The following is a 16,492-nucleotide window of genomic DNA, read 5'->3' on the forward strand; positions in this document are numbered from 1 at the left end:
ATACGTCATTCCGTCGCTGGTGACGTGGGCGCTGGGGGAAAGCTCTTCCTGGTTGCTGTGCCAGCCAGGTTCCTCTGCTCCGGGCTCTTCCATTCAGTGGAGATACCTGTGCCAAAAAAAATCAGAAACCAAGAGATACCACTAGCAAACAAAGAGCCGAGCGGTTCGTTGTTTTTCTTGTGTGTTTTAAAACAACAGGCCGGTTCAAGCGGACGCTGACTGCTACCAAGTCATGGAGACGTGTGGCAGCTCGCACAAGAAACAGAAGCTAAGTAACGCTGCTGAGAGCTGGGTGAGTTTTCTTTTGCCAAGTTGGGTTAATTTAACGCGCCATCAATTCTGTCCACATGCTAACTGGCCAGCCGGTTAGACGGCTAGCTAGTTAAGCGTGATTAACATCACACAGCTTGATAGTGAAGATGGCCCTAACGTTACGTGACATGTAACGCCGTGGCTGCTAGCGTGGCTGGGGAAAAAAAAGTGGCTAATCAGTCAGCAGCTAATGCAGTTAATGGAGGGGAAGCAAGTGTTTGGTTAGTACCCTTGCAGCTGTGGTAACGTTACCTTTCATTCTTCCAGCATCGGTGTCAGCACAATAATGTTTATAAAACCTATCGCTGCTTGCACAAATGCCTGTTTGACTGATGTTTAAAAACACACCGTAACGCTAATTCTGAACTGAGATTGTTCCACTTTTCAGGGATAAAAATATTAAAAAATAATTAAAAATTGCTTGCTTGGACAAACCAGCTGACAGCAGTCAAACACACAGGGCTTAAACAACTGGTCGGTTTCATTATGATTGTTTCAATCGTTATTTTAAGGATGAAAGCCAGAAATTTCATCGTAGGATGTGATGCGTTTCGTGAAGAGCTGGCTAAATGAGAAAATAATAAATAGCTTAGCAGATAATGTCACATTCATCTCTACATACATGTTTCAAGCTTTCCTCATAATATAGAACAGCCTGTAAATTTGTAGGAATTTTACAGCCACTGTTAAGGTGTTTTCTACCGTGTTCAGCTTAAGTTTGTGAGGCTTGGTCTGTTCATGTTATCCTATTATGAACTTGTACAGTTGGACTGGCTCAACTGACCTCAAATGCGTTTGATTTCAGGGAATGCAACGTGCGACTAATGTCACCTATCAAGCTCATCACGTCAGCCGAAACAAGCGAGGGCAGGTGGTGGGCACAAGAGGAGGGTTCAGAGGATGCACCGTTTGGCTGAGTGGTAGGTTATGAGATGCCAGCAGCTTTGATTTACAAAAGCAAAGGTCAGTGTGTCCATTTTGCCCTTCTGTACCTGTGTGTAATCTCAGAGCTTTTTTTAAAAAAAATAATATAATGCTGTTTTCTCTGCTGCCAAGGTTTGTCCGGTGCAGGGAAGACCACGGTGAGTATGGCTCTGGAGGAGTACCTGGTGTGTCACGGCATCCCCTGCTACACTTTGGATGGAGACAACATCCGTCAGGGGCTGAATAAAAACCTAGGCTTCAGCCCAGAGGACCGTGAAGAGAACATTAGGCGCATTGCTGAGGTGGCGCGGCTTTTTGCTGATGCTGGGCTGGTCTGCATCGCCAGCTTCATCTCTCCCTACAGCAGGGTGAGTGACTCTACAAAGAATACATCAGCAGTTGAATGCGAGAAACTGACGACGACGGTGACAATCGTGGCTGGACCGCACTGATAGGGTAGTAAATTAGTCTGCCGCCTTGTTGTATAATCTTTATTTAACCATGTTTGAATAAAGTGTGGTGTGTCGTAACAGTTTGGGCAGTTTTATTCTAGGCTGAGAGGACATCGGGGCTAAGAGATTTTACAGCAGTCTTTTGGATCACTTGTAGATTTTGGGTTCGTAACGCTTGTGTCACTGATCGGGCAAATGTGCATCATCATTATACTGTTGAAACTGAGGATAATGATAGATTTGTTTGTGCTTGAGCATGATGACGTAGATATTTTGAAAGCAGGATTTTATATATTCTGGCCAGCACCCTCAGTATTTTGAGTTTTTATTTTAGTGACTTTATCAATGTTAATTTTGAATAAAGACAAACCAAATGGAAATAAGATAGTAAAACCTTACTATGAAAGGTAACCGATTATTGTTACCGATTCTACAATGTGCAGTGCAACAAACTGTGAAGATGTCTGATGCGTGATAAGCAGAGTATTTGTGTTTTCTCTGTACTTTTTTTCTTGTACTCTTTTAAATTTCATTTGAAGTCTGTGCTTCTTCATATTGTATATTTGATTCTTATCTGTCAGGATCGCCTCAATGCCAGGAAGATCCACGAGGCCGCGGGACTGCCTTTCTTTGAGGTGTTTGTGGACGCTCCGTTGGACGTCTGCGAGCAGAGGGATGTTAAGGGGCTGTACAAGAGAGCCAGGGCGGGAGAGATAAGAGGTGGAGTATCGTTTAATACCGTTCAGTTTATGCGCAGGTCTGAGGCCTGGATCCTTGTATCTGTTCTGTGATCGAGATAGTCAGGGTTCATACTTGGACTCATTTACAGTGACTTCTGTTACTTAGAAGTCTGTACCTTTTGATCTTAAAGAGACTCAAATTGCAAAACCGAGGGCGAGTGCAAGCTGTCTGTCACATGTAATTACCATAATTCCCCCACACTTTCTGTTGGCACTGGTGCTTGTCATGTCAGATTCCACATTAATGAAACAACAGTGACAGTAAAGCTGATGCGTCACTGTCACAGGAAGTGTCTCTTATTGCTTTGTGCTGGTCTTTTCTCAGTCTTTTGAGTTTTGTTTAATTTCTGTAGAGCAGGTTGGCCTGTCTTATGTGCTTGTTTTTCAGTGAGATGGAATTCAGCCCTGACCAATTCAAGATTTATCATCATCACTATTTTCTAATCGGTGGCTGTTTCCTGCCTGCCACTAACCCACTCATGTAACGGTTGCTTTTTGTGATAAATTAGGTGTTTAATCATGCTTGTGTGACTATTGATATTGATTGATATTGGTATATTTAGTTAAAAGTGCTGTAGTTTAAACATATCTATTCCATACAGTCCTTAAATCCATCCAGTAAAGGAAATGATGGAAAGCTTTTTTTTTTACGTTGATTAGGAATTGTGTATTTTGAATAGGGGATAAAACCCAGAGCTCATTTAATCCTCTTTGTTTTATCAGGTTTCACTGGAATTGACTCAGAGTATGAGAAGCCAGAGGCTCCAGAGCTGGTGCTGAAGACCGATTCCTGCAGTGTGAATGAGTGCATACAACAGCTTGTTGACCTGCTTCAAGAGAGGGTGAGGAGGAGCAAAATATCCTGCTGTAACATTTTTTATATATGTGTATGGAATCAGCTGTATGTTGTTTTTATTGGTTGTGTCCTCTTTAAAGGGACATTGGTGCGACGATCATAGACGCAGCTCGAGCACAACATAAAATGTGCCGTCATTCTTCTGTTGGCCACTAGGGGGCAGTGACGTCCCATATTTGTATGAAGAGAAAACAATATTCATACAAATATGGGGCATATTTGTATGAATATTGTTTTCTCTTCATCTTTGAATCATTTAAATGTCTTTAGGGAGCAGAAACCTGTATCAATGTTTTGATTGTGCAGGATGCTTTGTAACTGATTTATTTTAAGTATTAATTTCACATCCTCATGACTCTGCAGGATATAGTTCCAGTTGATGCGTCTTATGAAGTGAAAGAATTGTACGTCCAGGAGAATAAACTGGACCTGGCTAAGGCTGATGCAGAGACTCTGCCTGCTGTCCAGATTGGGAAGGTGATGAATATGATTTTTATGATTTTCTTTTATTAATTTTGAGAAATGTTAATGAAGCTATTGATAACTTAATATGTTCTCTATATGTAGAGGATAGTTGTCCACTGATATCTTTACCTGTATTTCTTTTCATTTCAACTTTGTATATGAGAAATTGCTGAATATGTAACCTGCTGTATGTGATTGTTTATAACCCTCAGGTGGACATGCAGTGGGTGCAGGTACTGGCTGAAGGCTGGGCCACTCCTTTGAATGGCTTTATGAGAGAGAGAGAGTATTTGCAGTGTCTTCATTTTGACTGTCTGCTGGATGGTAAGAGGCTTGTATTTTATTTATTTATTTATTTTGAACTCTTAGGTTCATATCGGAACAAATCAGTGTTGCTGTGCTTGAGAAAAGGCACTAGATGGAGATGAGTGCTCACAAAATGAATTACTCAGAAATAGCTGCTGGCTTTCATTCAGGTCTTCGGTGTGCATTTCTTACAATAGAACTTAAATGTTACATTTGAAAATAATGTAGTGTTGCCACCACCACTGTATGTCATATATATACACACATATATATATATATATATGACATATAAACTAAAAATTCAGCACTGTGAGCATGAAGATGTGCTCTCATTGAATGTGTCTTTTTAAAGTTTATCTGTTGGCTCTAAGCCAGCCTTCAGCCTCTGGTTTATTATAATTTAAGTATCTATCATTTGACATTTATTTTGTCCGTTGAAATGTCTGTCAACTATAACTCTTTCTGTTACACAATTTTTTATACTTTCCAATAAAAACTCCGCACTCAGATTAAATGGAGCATTAAATTAGATTAACAAGCACTCCCTGCGTGTGTCTGTAAACTCCAATGCATATTTTTCACTGTTGGACGTGTTGAGAGTCTTAAGAAGGGCTCCATTATCCAGCAGTGATGTGCAGCTTGTTTAGCTGGCAGAATGCCACATTGATATAATCAGGAATTGATTTAGATGCAGAGGTTTAAAAATGATGATGATGATGTTTATCATGTTGGTCACGTAAGCCCGTTTGCACCCGAGTCTCAAGAATGCTGTGGCTTTTTTGGCACTTTTTAGAAAACGAATATCATATTGGCTGTGGAGCCTCTTTGTGTAATTACAGCAATTTCTCATGTATTGTTTGAAATTCCAAGAAAAAGTCAATTTATTTTTATTGCCCATAAGAAGACTCAGACCTCAGTTGTGTTTTGTTATGCCAAATATTTTGTACCATACGCACAGTGAGATGAAAAATACAAAAAATAAATTGGAAGTTAACATAGTTTGTATTTCATTTTAAGATTTTGACAGGTATATATCACAACCTCTGTCATCACTGAAGGATAAAACCGTCACATTCTTACAACTTTGAACTAAAATCATAGATTATTTAAGTTCTTTCCCTCAAAAGACAGCAGGCCTGAGAAACTGAGCTGGACAAGACAGAGGCAAAAATATATATTGATGTGGAAAGTCTTGATTCCGCTTTTCCTGTTTGTCCGGAGGGATGTGGGACAGAGGAAGAGGCCTGTGTATTGATTGACACCACACACCGCCATTTGTCCACTTTCACTTCCTTCCAGGGATTTGACGGTGAAATAATCACAACGAATGTATTGATCGCCTGCGTTTCAGCACTAAAACTGATTGTGAAGCAGAAAATGGCCTGTTCAACTAATCAAATAGTCTGCAAAAATAAACAGACCCAAAGTCAAACTTGTGGGTCTCTCTCTCTCTCTCTCTCTCGCTTGGACACACTTGTGGCTGCGTATGTTTTATTGGAACCAGCTGTAGGCTCTACACTGTGACAGAGGGGACGACAAGAGGGTCCAAGGGGGGTGGGGGCAGTAACAGTTGGTTTGTGTGTGTGTCCGGTTTCCACTGCATTTGATCTGATGTGATGTGAAAAGCGTGCCGGGCCAAAATGTTTTCATCAACCTGGACGGCAAAATGAACCCGCCAACAGAGCGCTGTCACTACACAGCCCCAGATCATAAAATGAGAAAGGGTCAAGCTCCAGCTTAGCTTAAGAGGGGATTTTTCTCCACAAGCTTCTTAAATTGCAGCCTTGAAGACTCACTGTAGCCTGTGGTTTTGCTGTATATTCCACATTTAGCCTGAAGGGGTACAGCATGGAAACTTAATTAGAACAGTGGGGCTGCTTTGTTGATACGTAACCTTTGAACATTTTAACCTGCTTTATGTCGGATGTCTGTTCTCAGTGTCCCATCGCTTTGCAATGGGATCCTGCGCATCGTTTCCCCTCGATCGTTACGTGATATTAAAGGTGACCTGCGGAGTTTTCTTATAACCAAAGTTAATGTTCACAGTGTCCATCCTTGGGGTTTAACAATTGTGCTAAATACATTTTTCTTCAACAGTGAACTTTTTTTAAAAAAAAAATATTTAAAATCATGCAGTGTTTACATGCGTGTCTGCTAGCTTGTCATCTCAATCGCTACTTCTTCTCTTCTTGCTGTGTTACTGCCACCAACAGCTGACCAGTGGAAAAGCCCCAAAAAGGTGGCAGGACTGTGTACAGTGTTGGCAACTTGTAAATGCATTATATAGTCGAAAGGGAGGCCCACTCACAATGTTTTAATGTTCTTTGAACTGAAGCAATGAATAATATCACGAGACGTACGACATTTCCGTGTATTTTAGAGCTGACGTTCATTTGTTCATTGGCAGAAATTAATTGGTAACAATAATTAATGTCACTTGCTGTCATTTTTGCTGGAAAAATACCAACATTTCCTGGTTTTACCTTCTTAAATGTGAGGATTTTATACTTTTTTTTTTTGTCCTGCTTATGGTAAATGAACCGTAAATGGTGAATGTTTATATAATCTGATATCCCTAAATTATATTTGATGGCAAACTAAATGTCTTTGGGTTTTAGACTACAGGCCAGACAAAATAAGCAAATATGAAAATATCTCACATTATATAACAATATGCAATTTTTCACTGTTTTTTTTAAGCAAAAAGAAAAAACGTTGCTTATTCAAGCAAATGACCAGCTGATAATGAACATAATGGTTAACTGCGGCCGTGATGTATTTTCTGTAAATATGCCTTTCGTCCCATAAAAATGTGTCTGGACTTCCTTTTGTTCTAGGCGGCGTCATCAACCTGTCGGTGCCTGTGGTGCTGCCGGTATCTACTGCAGATAAAGAGCGTTTAGATGGCGTGACAGCTATGGCCCTGGTTTACGAGGGCAGACGAGTGGCCATCCTGCGCAACCCAGAGTTTTATGAACACCGCAAAGAAGAGCGATGTGCTCGCCAGTGGGGCACCACCTGCAAGGATCACCCCTACATCAAGGTGAATGTCTGAGATGACACGTTCAGGGTCACACTTTTGCTTCTCTGAAAACTGATATCCCCATATAGACTAATATGTTGGAATATACAATCCTGAAAGTTCAACCCTGGGGAAGTTTCTGAGAAGAAGCACTGCAGACGTCCCTCTGGATATATTGTGTGATAAACACTCTGCATGTGAAAGCAAACTGCCTCCCGGGATTCGGTGCTGATGGAACGCAGATCCGAGTTGGCTTTTTCACATTGCTTATGGAAAAACTGAATAGATGGAGGAGTGGAGCTTTTCTCACAGTCTGTCAGGACGCCCAGTGTAATCACTTGATCTTTTTGGTCCACCCTCATTTTGCAGGTGTTATATTTGGATGCTGAGTCTCTCGCTCAGCCTCCACCAAATGTGTTTGAGAATGTGCTGCACGGCTCAACAGGCTGTGGGATCTCAGCCAGCTTCCACCTTTCCGCTTGCCCAACCCTTCTCCAAATATACCCGTGAATTGTTTCCATCTGTCTCCCATCAACTGCCGTGGGGCTCAGGTAGACCCAATGGCAAGATAACGTCCTGAAATTATGGTGCACACCCTGTGGCAAGTGGCATTATCTTGTAGCTGGAAAACTTAACGGCCTGGCGTCACAGATAAAGATATTTGTCCTGCTGCCATTTTTATAAACCCATCTGAGTGGGTTGAGAGTGCAAGGATGCTTTTTAAAAGATGCTTATTTTAAATCCTATTGTTTTCAGGATTAGTGCAGTTGGTTGGCTAATTGTTGGCAGGTGATTTCACTCCCTGGGGTCAGACTTACTGCAAACCTGAGTGGCTCATTTTAAAGCTCTGTGTTGCTAAAAATCCTGAGTGGAGATTGAGTGGAACAGCAGCCCACAGCTGTCTCACTATTTCAGTGCAGTTGGTCGACATTTATAGTTTTATTAGATATCTTTGTTATCTCACCTCATGCTTCAATCTGACTTGGAAAACCTGCTGTTTCATAAACTGGCACCATGACTCTCCAGTATCAGCACTTGATGGCCTCAGCGCTGGCTTTAAACACACGCCGAGCACTCTGTATTCCCACCACTGTCATTCTTTATCAACTCTAAGCAGTCACAGCTGACCGTGTGTGCTCAGCTTGCCGTGATTAAGGTGCCACTCGTTAAAGAGTGTGCATGTATACATAAGTATATGTTTTAACTCCCCATGCTGGAGCCAGTCTGTCAACACACCTCTGCGCTGGTAGCTCCAACTCTTTGTCCTGTCCCTTTCCAAGCAGAAACAACCTGCCCCATGTTACACATAGTTAATCCACTGCTTCCTGTTTAGCTGTCCGCCACTCAGACAGGAGCCCCCGAGTCGGAAACTGTGGTGTGGTGGCTGTTTATTTGGCTTGGGCCCTTTTCACATGTGAAGACCTGTGGTGTTTATAATGGCCAAACAACTGTCTAGAGCATGGGTGTACGTGTAGGCATGCCCCTTTTGATGTATCCATGCAGACATTCACTTATGTTCGGAAAATAAATTGCAGCTTTGTCTATGCTGTCCATTTTCTCCAAGAATAAGACTGTTCTCAGGCCAACAGAGGACAGGTTGGATTAATTGGAGTGTGGAAAACAAATCACGACATGATCCTGAAAGCTTCTCATGACGGAGCCAAGTGGTTATTGATCACATCACGTAGACGCCTCAGCTGCTGACAGTTTTCTGATTTTTATGTATAGTTTGCCAGATCAGGCTGAAATCAGTCTGTTTGCGAAGTATGGATATCAAAGAGTTTTCTTTTTTTTTTTTCCACCATGATAAATGACATGTCAATGAAATAAATAACATCTTTTTATCAACGTCCAGATCAACTTTTTGCGATGCCTACAAACTTCTGGTTTCATTTGTGGCCTTTTGCTTACAGTTCGCTGAGCTGTTCTTCTTTTTAACCACCGAGCCTGTACAGAATTGTCACTTTGTATCACATTAACATCTTACAGGCCTGTGTTTTCAGTAACTGTAGCTACACTCTCATAAGAGGCAGGCAGTTATTGCCTCAAACAATAGCAGCGTTTGCCTGCAGCTCGAGCATTTCTGTGACATTGTTGGATTAATCTCCTGAGGGGAAAATTTCTCTCCGATGTGATCATGAGCTCGCCACCAGGTTATATTTTGGAATACACTCAGATATTTCTTTCTCTGCTCTGTTATTGAAATTAAGGAAGATGATGTGGCCAAGTACAGAAGACTCAGAATGAGTTTTGTGGCTGTGATTTGTGCTGATGTGTCCCCATTGCAACTGGGTAATAACTATTAGAATTCACATTGGCCTGGTTCAAGCGCAGTTTTTATGGACCACAATGTCTTAAGTCTGGATTATGTTTAAGTTGTGTTCCCTGTCATAATCACTGTGACTCCTATTTCAGATGGTGATGGAAAGTGGGGACTGGCTGGTCGGAGGAGACCTGCAGGTTCTGGACAGGATCTACTGGAACGATGGACTGGATCAGTACCGACTGACGCCCACTGAGCTCAAACAGAAGTTTAAAGAAATGAATGCAGGTGTGAGCCAAGTTCTGCTGCTGCGTGTTTATTTCTGTCTATGAAACGGTGATGTGATCTTGAACCAAAGACTTTGAGACACAGTGGAGTGACAGTATTTATAAACTTTGTTCAGTCTTTGGGATGAAAGTGAGGGTGACAGAGTAAGGAAGTCACAGGAGAGAACTCTGGTGTGATTCAGTCCTTTGCTGTATACGGTTTCAGTGGTTGGGCACTCAGTTGCTTGATTATCTCTGGGTACATTGCGGCCTTTTGTTTGTTTTGTACAGATGCGTTCAGATGTATTTGGTCGCAGTTTAACAAAGCCGTTCCCTTCCCTCCCTCCTTCTCTCTACGTAGATGCTGTATTTGCCTTCCAGCTCCGCAATCCGGTCCACAACGGCCATGCCCTTCTGATGCAGGACACCCACAAGCGTCTCATCGAGCGGGGCTACCGCAGGCCCGTTCTGCTGCTCCACCCACTGGGAGGTTGGACCAAGGATGACGACGTGCCGCTGCCGTGGCGAATGAAGCAACACGCTGCGGTGCTGGAGGAGGGCGTCCTGAATCCAGACTCTACCATCGTAGCTATCTTTCCTTCACCCATGATGTATGCCGGGCCAACTGAGGTGATGATCATCAAGAATGTTGTATTTGCGGTTACATGCCATTGTTTTTCCTCAAAGCTGACTAGCAACATAAAATGTGACTGCAGCACAGAGTGATGACAGCAGACGTTTGGTGTCTTTTCTTTTTTTGAGTGTGAAAAGCGGCAGGAAAGGGGATTTACAATTGTTCTGAGGAGTTCTGTTTAGTGTTTCCACGCTGTACACAAACCACCTCGTGTGACCGAGCGTGGCTGTGTAGCTGGGATTCTTTTAATCATTCACTTATGATAATAGGAAAACAACAGCACAAATTATTGAGAGCAGATTGAGGCTGTTGGATGTCAGGCAGTGACTTTATTGACTTTGTTAGTCTGAACGGAAGGTTTAGAGAGCCAGCTTTAGTATCATTGTTCTCATTTACCCTTAAACAGCAACATGTACCCTTTGTGTGTCAGCCACTCAGATATCAAAACTACGGCTCAGCTGCTCATTTTGACAGCATTGTCATTAGCAACAAACTGAAAGCCTGCAACTCCCACTTGTTTTTATTAAGGACAACATTTTATATCCTGAAATATGCAAACTACACGAGCAGGAACCAAATGACAACAGTATTAGTAACTGTCAAGGAGTGATGTGAACATTTAGCAATTACTGATAATGACGAAAGGAGAAAGAGCTTTAGTTCTTGTGATGAATTCAAATTCCCAAAGCCACTGGGTATTGGAGGCTGGCTAATTTTTTAGGTAATAATTTTGAGTTGTAGTTTAACCATAGAAAGCAGGTTCCAAACAATGTTAAAGGAAAATGCGATGAACCAGTATATGAAAAGTAGTCTGCATTGTATGAAAAATGTAACCTTCTGTAAAATCAGCCACAGCAGAAAGACAGAGTTGATCATTAAATGCTTATACATCAAATATCACTTAGTGCTTGGAGACTAACAGAATTATAAGACCGGGCAGTAATGACTGGATATTAATTTTTGTAAGTGTGCAATAAAATGTCATTTATCTTCATAGTCTTACAAAGAAAATAAATTCCATACTTAGGGTTTCTAAATTTGTCTTTTTAATGTTTCTCCCTTAATGACTTTCTCTTTTCTCTTCTGTCCACAGGTTCAGTGGCATTGCAGAGCTCGAATGGTGGCCGGAGCCAACTTCTACATTGTGGGCCGTGACCCCGCGGGCATGCCCCACCCTGAGACCGGAAAGGACCTGTACGAACCCACTCACGGGGCCAAGGTCCTCACCATGGCTCCAGGACTCATCACCCTGGAGATCGTACCCTTTAAAGTCGCCGCTTACAACAAGGTCAAAAGAGCAATGGACTTTTACGAGCCCAAAAAGTGAGTGGTTCCTTATGTTATCATTTCGTTTTTTTTCCCCACCGTAATCTGGTCTTTAAAGTACAGTTATGGTTTTGAGTCAAAGCAGCAGTACTCACTCACACTAATTTAAATAGCTTATTTGTAGAGTTAGGCCAGAATAATGGGCTACCTCTCATTTAGCCCAATTAAAACCAGCAGCCTAAACAGAAAATACATTCTCTTAATTAATTACTCATTACGCTTGTCTTCTTACAAAAAAAAAAATCCTTTCATCCATTTCCTTTCCTCTTCTCTTCTGTCTACAGTAAAACGCCAAGCCAAGCATAACAGCAATTGTTTTTCTTTCCCATACTGGTTTTATGGGTTAGTATGAGCTTTGTTGTTGCTCAGAAACTACAAAGCTTTGCCATTAATTAAAGTCTGTCTACGGACACTGCACATGATGACTAACAAAAATCATGCAATCTCGCTGCCTCCCGTCCCAGTTCGATGCAGCCTCCGCCATCAGGTTATGCAACTGAAGCTGAGAGTTTGGCTGGGAACCTAAATATGGCCAGACTAATCAAAATGTTTCTTTGTTTTCCATGATGCATATTTATGACGTAAAGTCCAAAGCAAAATGTTGATCAGGGACATCTAGTACTTTAAGTGCTGCTTAAAATAGTGTGTTTTAAAATATGACCATCATGTAAAAATAAACAAAAAAAAAAACAGTTTCCCGCTCTCTGATCTTGAAACACTGCAATCTGTTTGCTGAATGTCACCTTCTTCATGTATCTGTAAAACTATACAATAACGTTAAAGTATGTGCCAGAAGAAAGTGCTTTGTAAGTTGTATGAAAACAAGCTTTTATCTGATTTGACGTGACATTTCTATAATATGTAAAATCCCTTCTTTAATGAAGCACACTATGCAGCAAGAGTCTCACCGACACAATGGCTTGATATAATGTTAAGACTAAAGCTGGGGAGAAAATGCAACGCAGTGACTGGATTTCCAAAGTCTGTAGCCGTCACTTAGTTAGATTTATGGCATTCCATTCTCTCATGCGTGCTGACAGCGTCTTGTCAAATTTCAGTAGGAATATAAATGGTTATCCTAATCACCAGCAAAACCCCTCAGTCTGTCTCTAAAGTTTAATGGCTCAGATCACAAGCAAGCTGTTTCTAATTTGACACTGTATGAAAATGTTCTTGGAAGAATTTGCTTGGAACCCCTTTACCTCACGCCATGTGAACTGTTGGGTCTTCTTCACGGTTTCTCTTTGTATCAGGGTATCGTGATGAGCTCTGTCACGTTAAAGCGAACAGCAGGGGTTTGACCCTCGTTGAATGTAATGTAAGATAAGTGCGAATGTCATGCTAACACGATGTCTAAACCTGTCTCGATTATCCCTGACAGTAATGGACGAGGCTATTGAAGCCGTGAACTCGTGCCAGCTCTGCGCGCTGCATCGGTCTGAGACGAAGGCCGTCCTCGAATTCCCTCTTCAAAACGAAGTTGTTCCTATCTTTTCTGAACGAGTTGCCGTGCAGAGAGAGAGAGAGAGAGAGAATGTTTGAAAATTGTAATATATAATGTGATTATTGTGAAGAATCTTCTTCACAGTATTTAATTAGAAGTGTGGCTTTGGCTTAGCAGCCACATTCCTTCGTGCAGTCAGACAACTTGGTGGCGAGGATGTTTGACAGCAGCGTGTGATACACTTAAGTGATAATCCAGTCTAAACTAGCAGTCAGGGTTTCATTTAATAAAGTAGTTCTGTTAGAATTTGTTTGTATTTAATACATTAATTTGCAGTGTAGCTGCAACAGAAAAAGAATCTCCAACTGTTTTGATGGTTGGTGGTGCAGTGGTCGCCTCATAGCAAGAGGGTTCCAGGTTCGAATCCCGGTCTGGGCCCTTCTATGTGGAGTTTGCATGTTCTCCCTGTGCCTGCGTGGGTTTTCTCCGGGTACTCCGGCTTCCTCCCACAGTACCAAAAACATGCACATTAGGTTAACTGGCTGCTCTGGTGAGAGTGTGTGGTTGTCTGTCTTTGTGTGTTGGCCCTGCGATTGACTGGCGACCAGTCCAGGCTGAACCCCGCCTCTCGTCCGTAGTCAGCTGGCATAATCTCCAGCTCCCCCGTGACCCTGACGGATAAGCGGTATAGAAAATGGATGGATTAGTCATTAAAAAAATGGCAGAGATTGCTGGTATCAGTCTGTCAAATATGGAGGTTTCCTGCTCTCTTTCTGTTCTACATCACGTTAAACTAATTTTCTTTGGGTTTTGGACCTACAGAACAAGACATTTTAAGACATCAACCTTGGACTTTGAGCAACTGGGATGGACATTTGTCACTATTTTCATTTATTTTATAGAAGAAACAATGAAATAATTAATCGATAATAATCTACAGATTATTTGATAATTATTAGTTGCAGCCCCTTTTTTTTTAACAGATATATTAAGGTCGGACAGTATTGCATTAAATAGCAATTGATCAATGATACCACAGTATCCAGTGTCAGATATTCAACATGGAAAAACATGCTTTCAGCTATGGGTAGGAAGCAGCATTTAAAAAAACAAAAGTGTATTCCAGGCACTCAAGCAGATCGCTTAGACATAAAGAAGGTAAATTCACTGTTGTTGAGGTGTTTGTTTTACCGGTTGTATCATCTGCTGCGAAGGTTTGAATTGTTAAAAACAATTAAATATCCAAAACAAAGCTCAAGCAAACAGGAAACATGTGCTCCCAAATACTTAATTGTTACTGGAACATTTTACTTGAAGGATTGCGTGTAGGATTTTAAAAAATCCTACCTACTCCTACTGGTAGTAGAAAATAAGGAGTCTGTGGCAGACAGCAATGACCCATAAAGCATCTTAAACCAAGACTTATAAATTATACATCCGACTCACTGAATTTGAAGAATTCTTGAACGCTGAAACTTGATTCACTTTGCAACCATCATTGCAGTGGCGTGCTGCTGCTTACTGGATTGTCACAGTGTCTCTCCGGCCACAGAGCGATTTGGGAGGAATTAGGAATGAATCAGCTGCCAGAAATGTCAGAGCAGAGCAGTCATCGTGTCTCATTTCACGGGGTAGGATGTAGAAACGTCTTAGGCTGATCTGGGTATATTTTAGAAGATCAGCATCGATTTTGGTTTGGGTTTACTTTGGATCACGTTTGCAGAAATGTTAACCGGCCTGCTCCTACTCCTCCATGCGCTCGCTCTTGATTCCAAAGCAGCAGGCAGTTATTGTTGGCTCATATTTTCTGTGCTGTTGATTAGCATCTTTTTTTTATTTCATACTCATTTAAAGTATGTTGGTTACTCAAACCTCCTTTTTTTTTCTTTCTTTCTTTCAGCCATCAAGATTATGATTTCATCTCAGGCACACGTATGCGTAAGATGGCTCGTGAGGGAGAGAATCCTCCTGATGGCTTCATGGCGCCGAAGGCTTGGGACGTACTGAAAGAATACTATAAGTCACTGGAGAAGGCCTAAAGGTTAAGGCTCAGATGAAAAGAAAAAAAAGAGAAAAAAATCATGGAAACACATTTGTTTCCTCTGGAAAAAAAAATGACAAATGTGGGGACCACTCATCTACTATCAAAAACCACATCTGGCTTGACCTGTACACTCACAGTCTCAGTTGTTTTTAGTCTTTTCATGTTTGTGTTCTAACTATGTACTTAAAGTTACTAATCTTACTTACTTCTTATCTTACTGACGGTGAAACTTAGGAGAGGTCAGAGGTAAGAGAACGAGAAAAAAATGTTTTTCCACGGTAAATGTTTGTAACTGTATATTTAAAAAAAAAAGAACAAAAACAAAAAAAGTTCAGGATGAATGACCTGTACTGAAAGTACTGTTGACCAGTACTTAAATAGGCGCAAATGAAGTATTTGTGATGTCCAAATTTAAAAAGTTACTGCACCTGCTAGAGTTCATGTAACTCACTGCTGAAGAGCCAAAAGATGCTTTGTACTGTGTGCTTGCAAGTGGCAGTGGTAATTACTCAGAATTTGGTGTACACAAGTATTTAATGTAAAAGTGGAGTGCCTTGGTCTTCAGAAAGTGAATTCACATGGTATCTTGTTTGAATTAGGCCACAGACACACACACACACACACACACACACACACGCGTGCTTCTTGTCCAGCTTGTCTTGATGAAATGATCCAGATATGGCCTGCAACACACATCGGCATTTAAGATGTTTTTATTGGGATATGCGACCCTAACCTTCCTAAACCCATAGGAAAAGCTTTTAACTTTTTTTTTGTTATTTAGTCTATTTATTCTGTCCTAATTCTGTATTTTTTTCTCTTTATAACTGTGTGGTACATATAGTTTTGTTGCTTGTCTCTCAGCAGTCTTGATATTTTGTTACATTTTCACCCCCCCCCCCCAATGGGTTTGCTAATATTTTCCATGTGGTAATTCATTTTTAAGAGTTGGCCTGTATAAACAAATGGTTGATGGTTACCATCACGGGATCAGATTTGTAATCTTCTTGTCCAATAAACCATTTTTAGCAAAAAGAACAATTTGTTTACTTTTCTCTTTCTGTGATCTTTGGGTTTGATACACACAGTGTCATGTTATGTTTGTGTGCGTTTTCTTTTCTTTTACAGCACACCAAAGAGTTTTAACATATTCTCAGCTTAATTTCAAGTGACAACGACGAGTTTCGTGGGTTTTAGAAACTAACTTACATTGATGAGATGTCATCATCTTTTGTCTGTGACAACTCAGGTTCTTTAAATCTCTTCATGTCTCTCTGACGGACTTGTTTAAAGTGCGTTTTGTCATCTCTATGAAGAGTGCGCTCTTCAACGTTCAATTCCTATGATTTCCTAAGCCCTGCCTATTGGAACTTTTGTGACCTCCCAGTTGGTCAATCAGCTGTATATTGAATGAGACAGACCCTCTAGTGACCCTAAT

The 16,492-nt window shown here is 41.2% G+C and overlaps 1 protein-coding gene across 2 annotated transcripts; it reads left to right on the plus strand.

The window, feature by feature from the left end:
- The first annotated feature begins 58 nt into the window (after window positions 1–58).
- On the plus strand, window positions 59–16,092 carry papss1 (3'-phosphoadenosine 5'-phosphosulfate synthase 1). 2 transcript variants are annotated; one of them, XM_046416715.1, is made up of 12 exons: window positions 59–292; window positions 1,118–1,232; window positions 1,369–1,604; window positions 2,270–2,408; window positions 3,152–3,270; window positions 3,648–3,761; window positions 3,962–4,073; window positions 6,893–7,098; window positions 9,493–9,628; window positions 9,968–10,236; window positions 11,334–11,563; window positions 14,911–16,092. In XM_046416715.1, exons 1-12 carry the CDS (start codon window positions 233–235, stop codon window positions 15,047–15,049), a joined length of 1,875 nt encoding a protein of 624 aa, XP_046272671.1. In that variant the 5' UTR covers window positions 59–232; the 3' UTR covers window positions 15,050–16,092. The 2 variants fall into 2 exon arrangements, with proteins under 2 accessions (XP_046272671.1, XP_046272681.1); XM_046416725.1 differs by lacking the exon at window positions 59–292 and having other exon boundaries at window positions 1,134–1,275.
- Window positions 16,093–16,492: the final 400 nt, after the last annotated feature.

Source organism: Scatophagus argus, chromosome 2 (genome assembly GCF_020382885.2).
Source record: "Scatophagus argus isolate fScaArg1 chromosome 2, fScaArg1.pri, whole genome shotgun sequence".
Classification (NCBI taxonomy): Eukaryota; Metazoa; Chordata; class Actinopteri; family Scatophagidae; genus Scatophagus; species Scatophagus argus.